Raw genomic sequence first — 23108 nt, forward strand, 5'->3', positions numbered from 1 at the left:
TCTCAGGTTCAATAACATAGACCAATAACATATAAGGAAACGTAACACAAGAGGCTTGACATCATTGATTCATTGCTCACTTAGTGAAATCATCCACCATAATAGATTAGTCAATGAGTTTCCATCATCAAAACCCTTCAACTTTCTTATCTTCTGCTGTGCACTTTCATTATCATAAATCCCTTGCAAGGCATAAACAAACCCCTTCCAACCCTCTTCAACACCATCCCTTTTTAAAGCAGGTAATGTCCACTCCACAAGTCCCTTCACATACATAACATCAGAGAACAAGACTTCAGAAATTGGAAGCAATGGTAAGAGCTGAATCCCAAGCCTACATTCTTTCCATTCAGCTGGACCAAACCATAAACCACTGTCTCTTTTGTTCGACCAAAGTACACCAATTATCTTATTGTTTTTACTAAACACTTTCTCATACATATTCCCTCCTTCTTTTACATGCCACCACATTTTAGCAGCAAGAATTTCAAATGATGCAAGTGTCGATGCAGTCGCTGCGAGTTCTGCATCGTCGTATGCCATTCCCATCAAGGCTGCGCATAATAAGCATTCCAGCTTCACTGGTACTCTCTTGATTTCTTCCATCAGTGAATTCTGTTAGCCCTCCAGCCCAAGAGTGTAATTTATACAGATCGAAACACCTTAGATGCGTGTAATAACTAGGGTTTGAATTTCTGCTCAGATTCATAAAATCAGCCATGACAGAATAGGCTTGAGACTTATACTTTCTACCCCAAATAGGATCAATCTTAGCAAGCACTGCAATTCCATAGAGAAAGTATCCTAAATGATAATGATGATCATTATAAACTCCGAACCCAAAATCAGCACCGGCATTTGTAGAACCATGTTTGGTTACAATATCTCCCCATTTTTTATCATAAAGAAATCCATTTCCATTAAAAGTTCCATCAAGCCAAGGCTCAATGGTTTCCTTCAAATACTTTCTAACTTTTGGAATCACATCAAGGAAACAAACCTCTTCCGCTATCAATGCAAGTCTTGCAGCTCTTGCAATCAATTTTCCATAAAAATAAGATGATTTTGTTTTTATTGTTGATGAATTCAGTCCTTCAACATCCTTACAAAGTGCTGAAACAATTTCATCACGCAATCCATCTCTCACACCTTTGCTTGAATGCCAAGTTACAGAAACAAGATCTGTTTTCAAAATCCATCTCTCCATCAATGCGTTTATACTTAAAATCACTCAAAACAGTAACATTACAATCTTTCTTAGACAAAAGCTGCAGATGGAGAGGATGACTAGGAAGTTTTGGTGATTGCCGGTGACCTCCAATGTTAGACCCTTGGAGCTTGAGATCATCTCCAATGACTAGAAAATTTTAGTAGCTGGAGAGGATCCCAACTCGACCCTAACCTTAGTAATTCATACATAATATTTGCGTTTACATTGAACTGCATTTTATTTTTATTTTTTTGAGTTGTGTTCAAATTACATTTTTATGTTACTCAACTTTTTTTGGAGTAAAAATGAAGCTTTGTTTGTTCATTGTCTGTCACTAACTACACTTCAGAATTCTTGAACCTGGACTTGATCATTTTGAAATTTCCCCAAATCGCAAATGAATAGAAACAGAGAACATAAATAGCATTTTCTATTTATTTTAGAAAAAGTCACTTCATTTAAACCCTTTAGAAATTAATTTATGAAGTGCACCAATCCTACAAAATAGTATCACTATTACTCGTTCCAAATCACAATCCTGCTACACAAAAACACTAGTAGTTGAATACATAGCTCTCAAATAAGAATAAAACAGGGAATTCCAAGAGAAAATACATTAAACTAAAGTCATAGAAAGATGGTTCTCAATCACTTCCAAAATATCATAAACCTTTCAATGTTAACACTTCAACCTCTACTATAAATCCACCACAGAAGATTAGTCATCAAATTTCCATCTTCAAACCCCTTTAGGCTTTTTATATTCTTCAATGCACCTTAATTGTCATATATTCCCTGCAAGGCAAACACAAATCCCTTCATTTGCTGACCAATACCTTCCCTTTTTAAGGCAGGTAATGTCCATTCAACTAGTTCCTTCACATACTTTGCATCAGAAAACAAAACTTCAGAAATAGGCGACAAGGGTAAAACTTGAACACCAAGCCTTGCTTCTCTCCATTCAGCCGGAGCAAACGACAATCCACTGTCTCTCTTGTTAGACCATAAAACTCCCATGATCCTATTCTCCTTTGTAAAATCTTTTTCATAGAGCTTACCGTCCTTTTTAACATGCCACCACATTTTCTCTGCACAAATTTCCAATGATGCAAGTGTTGATCCAATGGACACAAGTTGAGGATCACCATATGCCATTCCCATCAATGCTGAAGCATAGTATGCATTTACAGCTTCACTACTTGCCATTTGATTACTTCCATCTGCAAACTCGGTTACCCCTCCGGCCCATGAGTGCAACTTGAAAAGATCAAAACACCTAAAACGCGCATAATTTGAGTTCAAACTCGTGCTCAAATTCATAAAATCTTCCAATAATGAATATGCTTGAGCCTTATACTTCCTACCCCAAGCTGGATCAATCTTAGCAAGCACAGCAATTGCATAAACAAAATATCCCAAAGTACCATGATGATTATTATAAATTCCAAAACCATACTCAGCATTTGAATCAGTAGAGCCTTGTTTTGTAATAATCCCTCCCCATTTTTTATCATAGAGAAATCCATTACCTTTGAAAGTTCCATCAAGCCAAGGCTCAATCATCTCCTTCAAATACTTCTTAACCTTAACCTTTGGAATCACATCATAGAAAAAAATCTCTTCAGCTATCAAAGCCAATCTTGCAGCTCTTGCAATCAATTTTCCAATAGCATGACATGAAGTAGTTTTTATGGACAACGAATTCAAACCTTCAACATCCGTAAAAAGTGATGAAACAATTTGATCATAGTGTTTTTCTTTCACACCCTTTGTGGAATACCAAGTAATAGAAACATGATCAGTTTTCAAAATCCACGAATCAGCAACAATGCCAACAAGATCGCCATCAATGCTTTTATACTTGAAATCACTCAAAACAGTAATATTCTTACAATCTTTCTCAGATAAAAGCTGAAGATGAAGAGGGTGTGCTAACATCAACAAATCACCCCAACCCTTCTTCTCCCATTTATACTCAACACAAAATGGTTCTCTGAGTATAGCATCACCTGACACAGGATAACAGAAACAATACCTGTCAAGAACAGCCTCATGTTTTGAATCAGAATCCGGCAATAAAGCTATTCGAATTGTGCCAGAAAAGGCCTCGGAAGTTATCTCTGAACGGCCTTGAGTCAACTTTATTTTTATTGAAGCATACAATATCCATGCTTGATTATTGTTAAACCGAATAGTAAACTTTGTAGACGAATCATTTGATGAGAAGTAAATGATATCATGGACGGTTGAAATGGAAAGAGGGGCTGGTTTTGTTACAGAAAGAGTCAAATAAGGACTTCCTCTAACAAGAAAGAAACTCATGTTGGTTGAAGGAATGTCTAACGTGACACTGAGATCACTATAGGAAGAAATTACATGTTTTCCATTGCAACTTTTTTCTTTTTATGAGGAAGTTATAGTAAGATCAGGTTTGAATACTTGGTGTATGGCTTTGGAGCTGGAAGAACGATTTGGATAGGAAATAGAAAGTGATGAGTCTGAAGATTTGATGAGATATGGATGAATGTATTCAGGTTGGTCACCATTGTTGAGAACAAAGTTTTGGAAGAAAGAGTTTGTAGGGAGGGGTGTGGATAGCAGATTTGGAGAGAAGAATTTGGAGGGGTCAGGAAGGACAGTGGAGTTACCTTGTGGGAATAGAAAATGAGTGTTAATTTTGTTGTTAGTAGACATTATAGTAAGTTAAAACTAATGAGTGATAGTTTAAAATGGTAATGGTTATGATTTTGTTTAGGTAAAAGTGTTATTTAAGATGGTAATGGTTATGGTGATGGAGGGTTTTGTAATGCTTCGAGGGATGGTTATGAGTGAAGTATAGTTTTATCTGTTATGGTTTGGAAGATGCAGGGTTGGGCTTTTTTATGATGTTTATTGGTGGGAGAGTAATTGAATTGATTTGAATGGAAGATAGAAAGATTGGGATTATACTTAACGATTTTTTATACTCCATTTATTATACCAAATTCAAAACTGAATTTTTTATACTTAACGATTGAGTTGGTCTATTTGAAATGTTACTACATGCTTCAAATATTTCAATTCACAAGTTTTTTTGGCTTTGTTAAAAAAAAAGTCTTTTTAGTGATTAAGAACTTTCCTTTAGATTTTTGGTAATAATGTAACTTAGTGGTCAGTAACTTATTGTTCTAAGTTACTTAGTTTAAGTTACTTAGTTCGAACATCGATCTCTGTATATATGCATTATCTTTTACGAACTGAGTTAAGTTCACGAAGACCATTCATTTAGACTTTTACTCAAATGAAATGATAAATATGCACATCATTTTAGCAAAATAAATTTGTCTCAATTTATATATCATTTTATAATATCAATAAATCATTAATACTTATTGTTCCATTATGCCGTTTCTTTTCATTTATTTTTTTTGTAATTTATATTTTTGATGTCTTTTTTTTGTCAAGTAGTCTAGTGGCTAGAATTCACCTTATAAGGTGAATAAGTGGGGTGTCCGAGGTTTGAACCCCGGCCCCTGCATATAATAATTGCATTGTTCTACCAACTGATTTATGCTCACAAGACATATTCTTCATGTCTTTAACGAAGGATATTTTTCTAAAATTACTATTTTATATACAACCTTAACTACATTTCTTAATTTATTTGAAATTGCTAGTGACATATAATTTGGGATGAAAGAAGTACCTTTTCTAAATTTTAGTCAAATAAACTGAAATGAATATAATCCAAACTACTCCTTATTTGAACAAAATGATTCGGGTTGAACCCGAACTTAAACAGATTTACATAAGAAAATTTATTTGTCAATCTTACCGGTTTCTAGCGCTCCCTTTAATTCTATTATTTTACTCTCATTTAGTAGATTATATAATTCCTTCAGCAGTTGCAATTTTTCTTTAAAAACCCACTGAAAACCAAAGTGAAAAATGACAAAACCTATAGAATAAAATAAATGATTTTTTGAATAAATAAAAAATAAAAAATACATTTAAAAAAATGATGGTGATGAATTGAGCTCCTCTTGTTGGTTGGATCTTCCATAGCTCTCAAGTAGATCCAAAGTGTGTATATACTCCATTTTCCATTTTCGTGTGATATTGTTCTTTTTCAAAATAAAATCTTCACAGAAGCAAGTTGAAATTGAAATGAACGAGATAAACAAGGTCATTAATTAACAAACAAGTACAATTAATCTAATAATGGTAGTTGAACAATACTCTGTCGATACATGTTGCTTAAAGAAAGTAATTGAAAATACGATTGTATTCTGTGACACATGTAGAGATTCAAAATTAACTTTTCAAATCAAACGATAAAAATAAAGAGGAGTGTTATTTGAACAACCATTTGGTTGATAACTAATGGGACAACCATAATTTACAAAGAAAAAGTATGTATTTGCACGAAAATCAAAGCAATAATAGAGAGATAAAGTAAAAAATAATGTGAGTATGAGAGAGAAAGTTGTCCCATAAGTTGTCACAAAATGGATGTTCAAATATCATTTCTCAAAAATAAAAGGATAATTTCGTAGAAACAGCTTAAAGTTTGGAAGAGTGCTAGCAACACTCTCTTTTAAGTATTCTCTCTAGCACTCACTCTTTAGGTGAAATTAATGTAGGACCTACACTTCGGAAATGGAACTCACATAAAGTAGTGGGACATACATTGATTTCACCCAATAAAAGAGTGAGTGCTGGAGAGAGTCCTCAAAAGAGAGTGTTGCTAGCATTCCTCTAAAGTTTAAAGGTATTAAGAATAACGCCATCAAATTATGGCAATATAAGAAAGATATAAATAAAAGAACGGTTCTTCCCTTTGAAGGCGATTTAACCCAAGTTTGAAAAACAACGGTGAATTCTTTTTATACGTCAATGGTGATGACGGGCGATGAGGAATCGCTAGCACCTGATAATTTGGAAAAATTGATCGTTGTGAGGTACTTGATGTTGATGTTTGATTATTTCGTGAAAAAATTGAAGTCGAATCTGGTTTGGTATTTGTCGGCTATCATCTTTTTTAGATAGCCGATAGGTTTTAGGTTTATGAGTGTGGCCTAGGTTAGTTTTACCGAGGTTCCCGCGGACGGCGCTAACTGTACTTGGCTTTAGCGTGGTCTCAATGATGTTATTTCTAGCCCCTTATGGGCTTTGTTTTAGCGTGACTTAAATTCCAAGCAAGATGGACTTTAGGTCTTTTTATCCGGTTCTAGATGCTTCTAGAGGCTGACTAAGGCGACGCATCTAAAAGGGCGCGCCTAGGCTTCAGAAACCCTTCTAGAAGACGCATAAGCCTTTCTAGAGAACTTTTAGACCCTTAAGAATATATTGACGGTCCACCATAAATAAAATCATCTCAAGAAACATAGCCTCTAATTTAAAGATCTGGCTCTCTAGGATTAAAAAAAAAAAAAAAAAAAAGGATATATATCTACAACATTTTTTATTGGCTTAATTACCTTTTTTGTCCTCTAACTATTTAATTTGTATCGGATTGATCCTCTAACTAAAAATTGATTTATTTCGGTTCTCTAAATTTCTCACCGTTACTACATTTAGTGATTTCTGTTAGTTTTATTCAAATAAACGTTAGGGTTTGTGTTATGTGGGTCCTCTAACTTTATTTATTAGTATAACGTAAAGCTTTTCTTTCCTTCTAATTTAAAGATGGGAGACATCCTTTATTTAGGCAACAAACATAGATCTCGTCATATTTCATAAACTATTAATGTAAGTCTATATTATTTTATTTTAATTGAAACTTAATTATATTAATATTATTTATGTTTAATTATTTATGTATATCAATTCTATTAATATTATGTATGTATAATTAGTAAGACTCAATTATTAACAATATTAATATTTTGTAGAACGAAGACCAACATTACCTTCGAGTTCGATGTCATCGTAAGATTTCCCCGGCACCCCCAACCATTGAAGATAGCTTAAGGTCAGCCGGATTGTGGGACTTTACTAATTTAAACAAATATAACGTTGATAATCGTTTAATAGTCGCGTTATGTGAAAGATTGAGGTCGGAGACCCGCACATTTCTTTTTCCATCGGGCGAGTGTACAATAATGTTGGAAGACGTTCATATACTCCTTGGTTTAAAGGTTAACGGTGAACCGATTACCGGTAAAACATAAGTTGGGTGGGAGATTGTTGAACCTATTTTAGGAAGTAAGCCAATGAACGTTCGACATGACGAGAAGAGTATAAGATTATCATGGCTTCAAGAATGTATCAATGGTGTTGGTATGACAGGTCCCCCCACGACTCTACATATGTTTAGAGCCTATGTCTTATACTTGATAGGCTCTCGAATAATGCCTAATTATAGTGGTAATCTTATACATTTGTCGTTTTTGCAATTGTTGGATAAATCACCTGAGGAGGTTGGACAGTATAGTTGGGGTTCAGCTTGTTTGGCCACGCTATATAGATCCTTGTGTGACAGTGCAATATATGACACTAACGAAATGCCTGGGTGCACAATTCTCTTACAAGCATGGGCGTGGTCAAGAATGTCATGCTTAGCTCCCGTGCCAAGGATACCACCACAAGCTCATACACAACTTCCGTTGGCAAATATGTAAGTAAAATAAGTTATATGAGTATGAGACCAATGTGTATTGTTATCCTTGGTTGAGAACAACTCTATATAGAAATTGTTTACCATTGATTTTTAACACTTATCTATCCTCCTCCACCCACACACCAATGACATCCCTCAACATGAAGATTTTATCATACCGTTGTCGAGGAACAATTTTAATACCGTAATTTTCGTTATGGATCTTTGAAACCACGTTAATTCTTCTTGCTAGTGTATATGTGCTAACTATCTTTCATGGTGAGCCACAAAATTATTGATTTTTCCTTCGTATAGTATTTGTTGAATGCTCTAAATATGCACCATTAACCCTCCTTTCTTATTAAGAACTTTATCAAAAGACACATCCTTTCACTCTACAATAACATAAGACAAGCGAGATAATTTATCGGAAATATGTCCACTCCAATTCCAACAGGACCGAAGCATATCATATCATTACTGTTGAAACACAATGCACAAGATATAGAAGCAAGCTTACTCAAAAATGAAGAAGAGGAACATCGTAGGCCTTAGTTACTTGTGACACAAGCTATTAGAACTTAGTTAGTTTAGAGTTGATTACTAGTTGTAACTAACTTACTGAGCTATCAAAATAGTTTCTTATAATCAAGTGAAGTAGAGATCATACTTGTTTACCATGATCCGAGGTTTAAATTTCGGCTACTAAAAAAACAAAGTATATATGACATGATTTGATTGAAAATGTATCATTATTGCCATCGCTATCGATGTAAATTTTTTACTAAAAATTACAAATTAAAGTATGCTACGATAATGAATACATAAAAAGAGTGAAAATCCATTGACTCGGTCACAATTTTCATATGATCAATTTTTATTGTAGCAAAGAGACTTATTCATCTTTCATATCAAAATGTAAATTATTACTATGGATTTTATTTTTGTAAGAATAAACATTCAAATTATCCCTTCCCTTATACCGTCAATGTTGCATTTAAAAAAAAAAAAAACTTTTGCAACAATTTGATCCTTAAATATTTTTTATTTTGGCAAAATAGATGTTAACCATTGGATAATGAAGTTCCATGATTCTTAGCTTACACCATCAGCATTGAATATTTTTTTCGTCTTATTTTCACTTTTTCATTCTCTCTCCTCTCTATCAGAATCATTCTTTCTCTTACCCAACAACAACAACTCCAGCAACCACAAGAACACCCAAATCTTCATCTCCTTCCCCATCACAATATAAATCAAATTGCTCCTTTTGTGCTTGCATGTTGCTTGCTCCTCATGATTATATTTCACTTAAATAACTTGAGATTGCTTCTCAAACTTCATGAACACAGATCTGCTGCTATATTTAATTTCAATTTGCAGGAAAAATGCTTCAATTTCAACTTCGGATGTCCCCAAAGGGAATTATTGAACGATCAAAACAAAACAAAGCCAAATCGGTATTATTGAAAGATGAATTTGAATTCCAATTTGATTAGGATTTTAAAAGGAATTGTCAAAAAATTGATTAAATCTGCAGTTTTTTTTTTTATATTTTTTTTATCTTTGATGAATATGAAAGTTTTAACATTTTATTTATTGGACTTGTTTGAAATATTAAGAGTAGATCAATGAAGGAAAATTGATTAGCATTTGAGTACCATTCTTTTCCAAATTTATTCCAGATCTGAGTATTACTTTTTTGAACAATTAAGAGTAGAACAATGAAGGAAAAAATGGATATTTAGATGGTTGGAAAATCTAGATCAAACCTAGTGTTCGTATTATAAGGAACAAAGAAATTGTGTAATTGGCAAAGGGAAAATAAACAGAGAGGGATATTAGAGAAAGGTGAAAGCTCATGAGAGTTGAGAGGGAAGAAGACAAATGAAAAGATAATCAAATGTATTTGATCTGTGGTGTGTTCAATCAATCTAACGATTAGGAAAGGTCCGAAGGTCAAAAAAAAAAAAAAAAGAGGTCATGCACGGTAGGAGACCTATAAAGGTCTCCCACCCTAAACGCCGTCTCACATTCATATATTTCTCATAATTAAAAAACTTTTTGATTGATTTTTTTTTTTTGTTTAAATATGTCTTTAGTCCTTGCACTTTCATCAGATTTTGGCATTGGTCCCTACATTTTTTTTTTTGTTTGGAATTGGTCCCTGCAATTTGTAAAAATATTGGTATTGGTCCCTCTGTTAACTTTCTGTTAAAATAAAAACAAAAAACTATTGGTATTGGTCCCTGCACTTTGTAAAAATATTGATATTGGTGCCACGTGGTGTGAAATGATTGGGCCACGTGGCACTCCGTTGGTTTTGTGTTTTTTTTTTAACAGAAAGTTAACAAAGGGACCAATACCAATATTTTTACAAAGTGCAGGGACCAATGCCAAACAAAAAAAAAATGCAGGGACCAATGCCAAAATCTGATGAAAGTGCAGGGACCAATGACACATTTAAAATTTTTTTTTTTTTTATCAAATATCTTAGTGATTAGAGTTCGCACATTTTAAATGTGGAGAAGTAGATTGTGCGGAGTTCGAACCTCATCCCTACCAACCGAGTTAAGTTCACATTATTCATATATTTCTCATGATTAAAAAATCTTTTTAATTGATTTTAATAGTTCATATATCAAATAGTTTAAGGTTAAATTAACTGTTATTTTTTTTTGGTAAAAATAAAAAAAAATTGTTCTTTAATGGTCCACGTCCACACCAAAATGGAACCAAAATTGAAGTGAAGAAAACTGAGAAACAAAAGCAGAAAGAGAGAGGTGGGTGTAACAGAAAAGAAATGGCAGGATTATTAGCATGGGCAGCAGATGTAGTAGGAGGAAACGGAGGAACAGAATCAGCAACAGAAGATTCATCAATTCCAATTCTCTTCTCCGATTCTCAAAAAACCTACGTTCGTGAACTCGATTCCAAAACTAACTCTCTTCAACGTTCGATTCAAGATCTACGCCTTAGATTGCCTCCTCCTGATATCTCTCAACGTCTTCCTCATCTTCATGCTCATTCTCTTGCTTCTAATAACGCTCTCGCTCTTCAGTTGAACTCTCATTCCTCCACGAGACATCAGGTATGTGGGGAAATTACGTCAATGCCCTTGAGTGAAAGCAATGTGTTGGAGTAATTTCATTGAGATGAGGATAAGTAATTTAAATTTAATTCATGAAATGAAATTGTTAGGTTTTGGATAATTTAGTATGGAGAATTTTCAAAGTTGCAAAATGACCTGACTTCATAATGGTTGATTACATTAATTGTTTTTGTATATGCTATAAGTTGTTTTTAGAAGCTATATTGGAGAATTTATGAAAATAAGTTGAAAAAAGCTTATGAAAATTGCTGTAAGCTGTTTGATAAATTCTCCCAAACAGTCACAAAACTTATGTCAGTAGGTAAACTCAAATAATTTAATCCAAACATGCCCTTATTTGGAAGCTTACTCTCCCTGGTCTTGGATATAAGTAAAAAAAGTACTCATATCTTTTGGTCTCAAGCACAAGGGCTTATCATATAAGTATATTATAAGCACTGCACATATCATATAAGGGCTTGTGAATAACCTATTTCTATAACACAAAATAAAATAAAATAAAGTCAAATTACTTTCGTTATGTTTTCATAAAATTCTGAAGAGCTTATGGAAATAAGCTGAAAACAACTTATGAACATGTCATAAGTTCTCCCATGCAGTGTCACAAGTGCTTATGCAAAGATAAGCTCAACTTAGTCAATCAAAGCAGGCCTTCAGTCACTTCCGTTTTCTTAAATTATTATTGTTGTCTGTGTCACTGTTGTATTTGGTGTCTGTGTATGTAAGTGCTTTGAATGATCGCTAATGTTATTTCTGAAATTCTAGGTGTATGTCAATTTAGTCGTGAAATTACTAAAATCGCGAAATGATGCTTGATTAGTTTTGTTGTGGAATTGCATAAATCTTAAAATTCTTGGTGTTTGCCAATTAAGTAGTCAAATTACTGAAATTACAAAATGCTGGTTGAAATGAAAATACCAGATCAGTTTAGTCTTTTCGAGATAGTCAATTGAGTCATGGAATTGTTGGATTATTGAAATTATAGGTGTTTGTCAATTTAGTAGTCAAATTACTGAAATTTCAAAATATTATCGAAAATGCTCTACTATAATGGTATGTTTTAGTAGGTCAATTTTGTTATGAAACTGTTTGGAATAACTGTTGTAATTGAAATTTTTCAATTTCAAGGATTGTTTTGTGATTTTTTTTGGTTTGAGATACCAAGTTGTCTACTGCGGTTTCAGGCATTTAATTGGAGATTTGTTTGGTTTCGATTGTTATATGAGACTGATTTTACTTTTTTGGTATGACGACAGGCCCAGCTTAGAGAAGAGACGCTGAAGGAAGAAAATGCTGCTTTTGAGAATACTATATCCAATTGCGAGAATAAAATCAAGGAAAAAATACAGGAGGCTGAATTACTAAGGAGCAAGTTAGAGGTGAGACTGAGGAGTGATATGTGTGTTGTATCTTGTACTGAATCAAAATATTGTATGATGGTGAATGTGTATGTGTGACACGCTATAGACTAAAGAGTTAATATTTGGTGGTTTGCTATGAATTTTGGGAATTGAGGTTTACTGCTTGATGTTTTAATTATCGTCGTTGTTGATTTTGATGTTTTGGGTTACAGGAGATGGATGAAACTGAAAAGAAGCTGAGGGCTGAGTTGGAAGATATGCAGTCGAGAGCTTCTGTCAATGCCGGCCAATCTTGGATATCTGAGGGTTGGGAGGAAGAAAACAAAATAAATGATAAAGCTGGCTTTGATGCAGATGCAGAAGCGTTAAAAACAACTATGCTAGAAAAATTGGATGAGAAGAAGAAAGAGCTGGTTTGTTCTTGTTTCTTTAATCACACGATTCTCTTTTGTCTTCTTAAAAATAACATATTACTCAATATTGAACGAGTAAGAGTGCGTTTGAACTTTGAATATATAACTTGATTAAGCACTTATTCAGTAAGCTATTCTAGGGAGTTTTTTTTAAGTGCTTGTTCATATACTATGGGCCTGTTTGGATAAATAGCTTATTTGCAGCTTATAGCACAAGCACTTATAATGATAAGCGCTTATGTATAAGCTTGCATAAGTTAGTTTTTTAGCAAAAGATAATGTTAAATTGTTTATGTATATGCTATAAGTTGTTTTTATAGGCTATATTGGAGAACTTATTAAAATAAGTTGAATATATTTTTTATGAAAATCACCATAAGCTGTTTTCATCAATTCTCCCGAACAGTCTCACCAAACTTATGCCACTACATAAACTCAAATAAGACAATCCAAACAGGCCCTATTTCCTCTAGCTTATTGAAATAAGTTTATCTTAAAACCAATCCATAATTAATAATTGCTAAATGATTGAAGTGGTGTTGAGATTCGTGAATGTACATTTCGTCTGTTAAGCATCGATTCAGTCAGATTAGTCCCTCGAGAAATTAGAGACTAATTCGATACATTCAAGGACGTATCTAGCTGAATAGATGTATTTAGAGACATTGGGTATGATTTGATTGTTTAGAGATTAATGCGACCAATGGTAAATCTTTCTGAACTAAATTGATTATTGTTCTAAAGAACTTGATAGCAGTTGGACACTATCTCTCATAATATTTTAGTTATACATTCACATCATGGAAAGGGGAGGAAGAGATTTAACATGCTATATTTTGTTCAGGGAGAGATCTAATCCATTTCTTAAAAGAAATGAACATCTCAATAAATTTAGTTTTAGTGTATAAATGTGTGATTAATGTCACCAATTTTATAAATGCATGCGCTGATATCCTTTATTCATTCAAAACTATAGTTATGGACACCTCCGTTTCTTTTGAAGAATGGCGTGAATCCTTACCCATTTCATTCACCTAAATTGATAATTCAATAGGTACAATGTAGTCAGGATCGTAAACATGAGGAAAATTTCACGGTTCGTAAGTAGGATCGGTAGGCTGGTGAAGGAACGTAAACATTAGGAACATTACATGGTTCGTAAGTAGGATCGGTAAGTTGTTGATAGGGTCGAGAGAAAAAACAGAAAATAGAGGAACCAAGCAAAACAGAGGAAACAAGCAAAAAAACATAGGAAAAACAGAGCAAACAGAGGAAAACAGAGCAAAAATGAACCTGAGTAAAGTTGAAGCACGGTTGAGATGACGTGGGGTGTAGGATCATACGATCCTACGATCCAGCACTCGATCCTTACTACATTGGGTACCATAGATTTCCTTTTAAATGCAAATTAAATACAGTAATTTAGCGTTAAAATATTATACTTAATGGTTAATAAACATTTAAAGTGATGGTGGCAATAAAGCATTAACATTCAGTGTTTTTCTTTGACTATTTGTTGAGGCTCTGCATTTTCCCTGGTGGTCTTCAATTCTGATTTGTGTCACTTGCATTAATTGTTGGAAGTGCACTTGATTTAGTTACCTACCAGAACTGAAACAATAATTTAATTATGTTGAAATATTGTTTTCACGTTATTAACTGTTATTTTCTTTTCAGAGTTCAATGGAGGATACTGTGAAAGCATTAGAGAAGAAATGGGCAGCAGTGCAGGAAAATGCACTAAAACAGCCTTCCCCAGGTATTATATCTTACTTCTGTTATCCGAGTGCATGATGATGTGTACAACGGTCATGGATCCTCTGAAACCTTTGATTGATCACACTGAGTAAAGATGTCACAAACTTGTTTATAGTAGGGAAAGTTGCAAAGCATAATTAATAATTATATATGCAAAATGCCATGCGATACCTGACTCAGTATAGTTTTGTTTAAGGTCACTCAATGATGCAATACAAATTCAACATTGCACTGTATTATGTGATTTCTTGTATGTTGGAAAATCATCAAGCATGTTTTCGTTTAAACATTAAATTCGAGAAGTTATAGTACTAAAGTGATATGTTACCAAATGGTTTTATTCTGCATGTAATAATAATTTCAAAATGCTGACAGAAACTCTTGTTGGGTTTTGTTTTGGAGTATTTCTAGGTTGGACATGTAGAGGGACTAGGCTTCTTTTCTAGGATGTATTTTCTTTTTTGGGTGTTTTTTCCCCTGATGCTCCTGTTTGTGCTTTTCTAAATGAATTATTCTATCAAAAGGAATAAAAGAAAGAATCCAGTTGGGGGTGACTTTGATTCCGTTCCATCTCCATAATCTTACCGTTTTTATTGTTTAAATTCTGTCACTAATTTTGCATACTTAAGCTTCATCTTGCAAGCATTATTTTAGCTTTAAAACATTCTTAACTTGTTTTGCAGCACAAAGAGAAAAGACATTAGATAAACAGCTTCATGGTTTACTTCAGCAACTAGCAGTTAAACAGGTGCTTTTCATACTTCATTGTTTATGTTTCTACATACATGATATTGTTTGTATTTAAAAAACAGTTTATTTTATCTTTTTAGCGCGACAAAAAAAAGGCGATAGTTGAATAATAACAACCATTTGAGTTGTTACTTCTGTGTATCGGGTTGCCTTCTGGAGATGAGTCTAATAAGCCGTTTTTCTTTCTTGCTTTCAGACACAAGCTGAGGGCTTACTTGAAGAAATTCATCCGAAAGAGATGGAGCTGGAAAGATTGAATGCACAATGGCGACAGCTGCAAAGCAACAACTCCGACGTGAACAATGCTAGAAATCGTTTTGTTAGAGGCTCCTCTGATAAGTTACATGGTTTGTCAGATTATGATGGTCATCAGAGGCTTCCTTACCATTCGGCAGGCAGAACCGAAAGCCAGCAAAGGCTTATGCTACTTAGGTCGGCATTTGTGCTTTATATTTTAGCCTTAAACATAATTGTATTTATCAGGATATCATTTTGACCAAATTTAAAATTATCTTATTACATTTTACTACTTATGACTGAACCTTTTTCTTAGTTGATAGACACTTATGACTGGACCTTTGTTTGTACTTATTGAATACCTCGTGTGCATATATATATATATATAACAAGAAGTTTCTGCAGAAGTTAACTCGTTAACCAAAACTCTTATTACATCCGTTCATACTGCGTAGAGTTACTTACAGCTGAAGAAAAGGTAAGAACGAGAGGAAAATCGTCGAATACAAAAAAGATCAGATGATGTGATAGCAGTTGAAGTTGCAAGGTTTTGTGATAAAAGGAAGAGAAAATGACAGGAACCTAAAATATTATTGATACTTGTTATAAAAGACTAAACACTAGACCCTATTTATAGGGACACATAGACTCAATCCTAGATAAATAGAAATCATAAACTGATTATAGGAAATGACTCATAATACTCAAATATAATATAAAAGATATTATTAGATATTTTATAATATCCTAATAAATAGTTATGGTAAACTTTAGTTACTTTGAGTTTGCTATTGTGAGAGATGGTGCTTGATAAAGAAGCAACTAGTTCAAGTTATTAGTGTTCTGTTATCTTTCTGTTAAGTAATTTTCACCATGGAAGTCTAATCTATAGGATGAAGTAATTTGGGTTCCTTCAAGTTGCAAATTTCTTGAAACTTGTATACCTGAATTCCTAGTATTGTTGAGAGAGCATTTACTTATGACTGTTTTTTTTCTTGCACCCTATCAGTTTCTCGCGCGCCTTATGTAGTTCGGATTATAAAATCCGAACATAAATACTCCATAAAATCTTCAAAAGCACGTTAAAATATTTTGAATTTTAGAATCTGAATAGGACACACGAGAAACTCATACGGTTGAAAAAGTAATGGCCTTTACTTGTTGAATCGAATTTAAAGATTATGCAACGACTATCGAACTTTTTATTGCAGAGTTATCTTAACAGATAGTTTTACACACTCAGCATATAATTCTGAAACTCTTGAATGTTTAAATTTTTATATTCATAATTTGACAGCAAGGTTTGATGTTAATAGGGGAAAGAATATATAAAGTATATTTATTTATACCCAAAAATAGAAAGGAAAAAGAAAGAATATATAACTATATTTCATGGTTTTTTTTGTTCATGATATGTATGACAGCCCCAAGAATGGACAGAAAGCTACACCTATGCTTAGCCTCAAAGCTCAAGTCAGTATCATTATCCAGGCACATGAAATTGCTTACTACCATACGTCAATGCATTGCATTGAGATCTAGGATTCACTATTTTTTTATCCATGCATTATCAACTTTATCAATTCTAGTTAATGTCTATACCATCCAAATAAATGTGAGATCAAGAAAGTTTTGATATATCCTGTCTATATATCATCTTCATCTCCGGTTAATGTCTATATCATCTTAATCACCATTCTAAATTTATAAGTGTCTACGCTAGCAATTTAATAGAAAAATACAACAAACTAGATCTTAGAAATCGTGGTTGGACTTAACACAACCCTACAAAACCGGTTTGTGAGGTGATGATTGCCCCATTTATAAACAGATTGTCAGACCATCTCCTATCCGATGTGAGACTCTTAACACACACCCTCACGACCAACGATATTGGACTTGGTTCGTGGACATAAATGGTGGGTGACCCGATAACGGAAACCTGATAGCAAGTGACCCAATGGATCTTGAAGAGGCTCTGATACCATCTTTGAAATCGTGGTTGGGTCTAACACAACCCCACAAAACCGGCTTCTGAGGTGATGATTGCCCCCACTTATAAACACATTGTCAGACCATCTCTTATCCGATGTGGAACTCTTAACAGTAGATCAATAAATAAATTAAACAAACCAAAATTAAAAAGCAAGTAAATTTGTTTGAAGAAATATAATTGATTTTTTGAATTAATTAGCAATGATACTTATGGCAAATGGAAGGACTTTTCAATTGTTTGTATGCATTTTCTTGATGTTGATTAAGCCTTTGCCTTTGATCAAATTCCTCTTTGACTTCATCTCCAAGACTTTTTTTTTTTTCTTTCTACAATTGGTTTTTAAGGCAAAACAGAACTGGCCAGTGTTTCTTAATACCATTGAGCTTATTGAGACTGATTATTGACCAATATGATAATCAAGACATTCCACCAAATATGATACAAAAATTACAAATCACTTTGCATATACATTCTCCATGTTATTATCTATGTAGTAAATAAATACATTCATCAATCTCTCTCATCATTTCCCCTACCCTTTGTGTAAATACAAAAAAAATTACAATAGAGTAAGCAAACCCTCAAAAAGTAAATAATAAACAATCTCTTTAATATAGTTAACATATGTAAATCTTATTTTCATAAAACACTCTCCAGCTTTGAACCATAAGATGTGTGACTTTGTACTTTCAACATATATAGCAATAACTCATTCCATGTATCAACAGGTCCAGGTAAACACCAATGAACACAATCATTGTAAAATGTCACATTTTTTACCATTGCATGTCCATAGTTATTAGGGTGTCCATCAGGTCTCAACAACATAATTTCAGTTGTATTTAGCATCAAAAATTTCAAACCTTTCTTTGATGCTTCCTCTTGTGCTACTTTAAATTCATTCACTTGTGTTAAATATGTCTCTAGAATGTAACCATTTAGGTTCATTTCTTCCTTGCTAAATGGTTTTTTCCTCACACAATTCCCTCCTTTGTTCCAATCTCCATTCTCAAAATGTGATGGAGAAAATGTCCTAAAAAATGTCACACCTTTAAAATTTTCAAGATTTGTTAAGGTCTTAAATGCAGTCCTAAATGCCATTTTGTAACCATAATAGTGAGCAAGATCTGTCACATTCTCCATTCCACATTTGTTGCATCCAACAAGTTTACCCTTTTCATAGAACAATAATGGTCTAAAAAACCAATGTCCTGCTGAAATGATCACTATGTCAAAGTTTTCAACTTGACTAGACCATGCTTCATCTACCTCATCTACATATAATTCCATGATGCTGTTGTATGAATGACCATTTTTGTCTGCATCCTTTGATCTCACAAAATATGGTGACCATAGATTTCCAAGGGTGAAATTGTAATCGGCGAAGAAATACCGTTTGAAATATATAACATTTGTTGTGTATTTATGAGAAACGTCCTCGGGTTGAGACACCTGAAAAAAGAGAAAAAATACATAAGCATGTTTGGTTATGTGGTGTCAAAAATTGGTTATGAATAAATTGATTTATGTTTTGATATATATATATAAATGTAAAAGTGAGTTCCACAGTAAATTTGAAACTAAATTAATCGTAGAGTCAAAAGCTCCGAGTTCTAGCTTCAAGTTAGAATCAATTCTGAAGGCAAAATCAATTTTACTTGAAAACATTAAAGCTTGTCAAAATAAATTTTACACCTATAGAATCAATTTTTCCTCCTCCAAATGTGAAACCAAACATTCACTAAGTTTGATTTGAAATATAACCATGCAGACAAGATCATCAACAAAAAGTTGTGTAAACATTTGTTAAATAATTAAATAAGAAGGATGAATACATTCAAGAGAAGGGAACAAGGATAGAAACAAGGTTTTAAATCGCAGCCATGGTTATATTCCAAGATAATGCGGAGAATCACAATCAAATACGATTGACGCGACCATCACAATTTAATGATGAAAACATGAAAAAACCTTGATGTCACGGCTCAGGTCGCGGTCACGGACATTTTTCATAATCTTTGATAGAAATCTAAATCACTTGTTATAGAGACACTATGAAAATTGTTTGATGTAAACAAAAATTTATCTCCTACACTTTTGAAAAAAAAACACAAAAAAAAGTATGAGTTGATCATTACTTACTTGACTTAGGAGGCACAACAAAGATTGCAACTGATTTCTCCCAACAGAATCTCCAACAAAAACCATTTTCTTTCCTCTAACAATCTCTAAGAATTGAGTTGCATTAAACAACGGAAGCTCGCATTCGTTTGGTTTCCATCTCCAATGAAGATACTCATCGTCCGGCCTACCAAACTTCATGCAGTTTTGTTCATCTATCATCCATTTGCATGTTTCATTGTTGTAATAAGGTCCTTCAGAATGAGGAATCCAACTACCTGAAAAGATGTCACATCCTTTTGTATGTGTTTTGTTATTCATGTGTTGGACAGAAGACATGTTTGGAGATGGTTCATCTGTGTTTCTCATGAGAATAAGAGGAAACATGATGAGAAGAAGAGTGAATGGTACAAGAAAAACACTTTTGGTTGTTTTTCTTGTTGTGTACTTCCCATTGAGAATCTCATTGGTTTGAAACTTCATGGTTGAGATAAATTTTGAATATAAAACTTTGATGAAACAGTTTATATAAATGTTGGTAACTTTTGTTATGATTTTTTTGGTTATGATAAACCTTTCTACTTTTTCTTTAATTCAAGTTTCAAACTAAACTTTCTTAAAGTGTTCCATATTATAGCTAAATCACTATCATTAATTCATGATATGACAAAGTTTTGATAAAATATATTTTTTTTCATATTTCATAATGATTTTAAAACTAACAAAAAAATAAATAAATAAAAGAAGAGTCCTATTTTCACTTTAATTTGACTAAGACAATTTTCATTGACCCTTTATGGCTGCAAAGCCAATTCATAGCCAACTAAATTTGATTAATTAAATATGTTAAAAAATGCAAAAGGGGACACTATTTATTTAATATCTAAGAAAGGGAATCAAATTGTATGAATCACTTTTTCACTCTTTGTTTAGTAGGATTTGTCAGTTCCTTTTAGAAAGAAAAAAACATAATTAAAGGAAGTAACTAAGATTGGTAAGAAAGATATTTTAATGCAGTGTACTTTTTGTGTAAAAAATCATGTATGCAGGTTGAGCTAATGCTATTACACCTCCTCAAGGAGCGATCTTGGCCGCGACGCTTACTTATGGAGAAGAGGTTTAGTAATTTGAAGTTCGGACGAGAGGTTAGTAAAGTCTGATCAATGATTGTTATAGTCAGGATTCTAATATAAGTTGTCCCTAATTCAAGTTCTCCCGACCGATTTGTCCTTAACCGAATCTAATCAACCACTTAATTCTAATAAGTTGATTGAAACTTGCTAAAAATAGGTTATAAACCAACTTTACCCTAAATTGGTTTGTGCTACAATATGTTGTTGATCAAAGAAAAAGCAATATGCTATGAAGCCAATGAAGAGCTAAGGTTGAGGATTTAAGGACAAGAGCAAAAATCAGTGACATATAAGTTTTGTCTCCTATATTCCTGTTTTTTTGCTCCTTTATTTTTATTCCTGCACAATTATTGTCTAATTTTGATGAACATGTATTGTTACATAGTATACAACTGTAAAATATCAATGATTGTATTACAACAATGAAATGTAAACAAAATAGTATTGTCTTTTGGTACCTTGTTTTGCATATTTTTATGGAAAATGTTTACTAGTGTCTCTGGGCACTCTTTAAGATCTTTAAATGATAATTTTTTTTATGAAAATATGTGCAATCAATGCATTAGAAATTGAAAAATTTAACTTTTGTATAAAATAATTTTTTATTTTGGAATTCTTATAAAGTGCTCTGGGGACACTTAGTTAACGAGACTTATTATTTCTTGAAATGATTAATGCTACATCAAAAAAACAACTAATTATTGTGTAACATATTATGAGAAGAATCAAATATAATCCAATCAATGTGAACATTATTTTGTAACATAACATGGCCCTTTAGGAAAAAAGATTGATGTTGAGTATTTTAATTTTTTGCTTATGAAAATCAATTAGATGAAGGAATTATTTGTGCTCATTTGTACCATTGTGATATTATCATTGTTCATAGCAAATGCACATGAGACTTATATTTGTAAAATTTTGGAAGAAAGTGGTGGTTATGGGCATGAGAATATTGCTGACCCATAGTTTAGTTTCTATGTGTGCTTTATCCAATATTTTAATGCTTAAAAGCAAATCAAAAAATGAAGCTTAAATTAGATAAGCTCTAGACTTGTAGGTCCAATGATGTTAAATTTCTTTTTGGAAATTTGGACCATATGGTTGGTCCCAATGAAAGAATGTTACCTGAAGTTGGCAGATTTGGAAGGAAGTGAAGGGCAAGGGAATAATATATTAGTTGGTGAGAGAGAAACATCTAAAAGCCAACAAATAATTATTTTTAGAAAACTTTCTTGTATAAAATAATGAGCCTCTTTTAATCATATGAAGTAACCACCAATTTGTTAATGATTAATCTTGGTAAAAAAATCTAGCTTATCACCTTAACTATGATCTCTAATCTTAATCATGTTTATTCATCAAACAGACTTAGAACTCAAGACCTTGTTCAAATATTTGAACTAAATTTCACTAGGTTCAACTTAATATTGTTATTTGATTTGAATTTGTTTGTGTATGACTATTGCATTATAACACTTCCAAAATTAAACACAAACAAATTAGTTGTTAAAATTTCTTTTCCAATATATTGTAGGAATCTGTTGGTGGCATTCATTAATTAATTATTGAAGCATCCATAACACCTACTTGTGTAATAAAACAAATTAGACATTAAATGATAATCTTGATAATGCTAAAAAAAGAACAATGATAGTCTTCATAATACTAAAAAAACTTTGAAAAGTCCTATAAATGCAGCTCAGTTAGCAGCTCTATAGACATTAAAATGTAGGATTTGAGTTCGAACATCAGATTCTCTACTTCTCAGCACTTATAGTATGTGAATCTAGTTACTAGACTATTAGAATAAGAAAAAACCTTTGATGGAATCATTTAAAGCAAGTAAACATTGATACAAAATTCATCTAGTAATCTCCCTATGTCAAATGTGATCTTAATTGTATGTTTAAATAGTTTAATCACATTTTAGATGAAGGTTTCATATTTGGATTAGAATCATATTCAGTGATTAACATTTAAACTAACTTGTCTGTCTGGTGGGGCACTCAAAGTGTTCGATGACAGCCAGAAATGTCCAAAGCTTGGTGGGTAAGACATCGGTTTTATATAAATACAATTTTTTAAAGATAAGATCATAAGAGCAATCTAATGGAAGCTTGAACTTAAGCTTCAAATAATTGAATAATAATAATATTAATACAATAATCAGATAACGTTAATAGAGTACAGTTGGCCACACTACTACCAGTTAATATATGCTTCACAAAAAATATAATTGGGTTTAGCTTTCATGCATGTTGTTGAAAATTTGAAATAAAGTTCTTTTATGCTATTATTTGATTGTGTTAATATTTTCATTAGTTATTGATTACATGAAGCATCAAACTTTTTGAAATGAGTTATTCAAATAAGAGTTTAATTAGTATGTACCTGTAACATGTGGTTGGTATCGGTCATAATGGACTTAAACACC

At 32.7% G+C, this 23108-nt stretch overlaps 3 protein-coding genes and 1 pseudogene across 3 annotated transcripts; 1 reads left to right on the top strand and 3 right to left on the bottom strand.

Annotated features, from left to right (window-relative positions):
* Positions 1–69: 69 nt before the first annotated feature.
* LOC25495554 (probable endo-1,3(4)-beta-glucanase ARB_01444) lies at positions 70–1446 on the bottom strand. Its single transcript, XM_024786340.1, is given in 4 exon segments — positions 70–571; positions 573–1199; positions 1201–1337; positions 1435–1446. Coding segments are annotated over 4 exon segments (1278 nt in total).
* A 305-nt stretch (positions 1447–1751) lies between these two features.
* Positions 1752–3904, bottom strand: LOC25495555 (probable endo-1,3(4)-beta-glucanase ARB_01444; annotated as a pseudogene).
* Positions 3905–10521: 6617 nt separating this feature from the next.
* On the top strand, positions 10522–15780 carry LOC25495556 (rab GTPase-binding effector protein 1). The gene is made up of 6 exons (XM_013595779.3): positions 10522–10881; positions 12159–12281; positions 12476–12676; positions 14354–14435; positions 15118–15182; positions 15381–15780. Exons 1-6 carry the CDS (start codon positions 10594–10596, stop codon positions 15678–15680), a joined length of 1059 nt encoding a protein of 352 aa, XP_013451233.1. The 5' UTR covers positions 10522–10593; the 3' UTR covers positions 15681–15780.
* Positions 15781–17820: 2040 nt separating this feature from the next.
* LOC25495557 (protein trichome birefringence-like 19) lies at positions 17821–20897 on the bottom strand. Its single transcript, XM_013595780.3, has 2 exons — positions 19560–20897; positions 17821–18869 (listed from the first exon to the last, which is right to left on the bottom strand). Exons 1-2 carry the CDS (start codon positions 20019–20021, stop codon positions 18057–18059), a joined length of 1275 nt encoding a protein of 424 aa, XP_013451234.1. The 5' UTR covers positions 20022–20897; the 3' UTR covers positions 17821–18056.
* Positions 20898–23108: the final 2211 nt, after the last annotated feature.

The sequence above is a fragment of the Medicago truncatula genome, chromosome 6 (assembly GCF_003473485.1).
Source record: "Medicago truncatula cultivar Jemalong A17 chromosome 6, MtrunA17r5.0-ANR, whole genome shotgun sequence".
NCBI classification, from domain to species: domain Eukaryota; kingdom Viridiplantae; phylum Streptophyta; class Magnoliopsida; order Fabales; family Fabaceae; genus Medicago; species Medicago truncatula.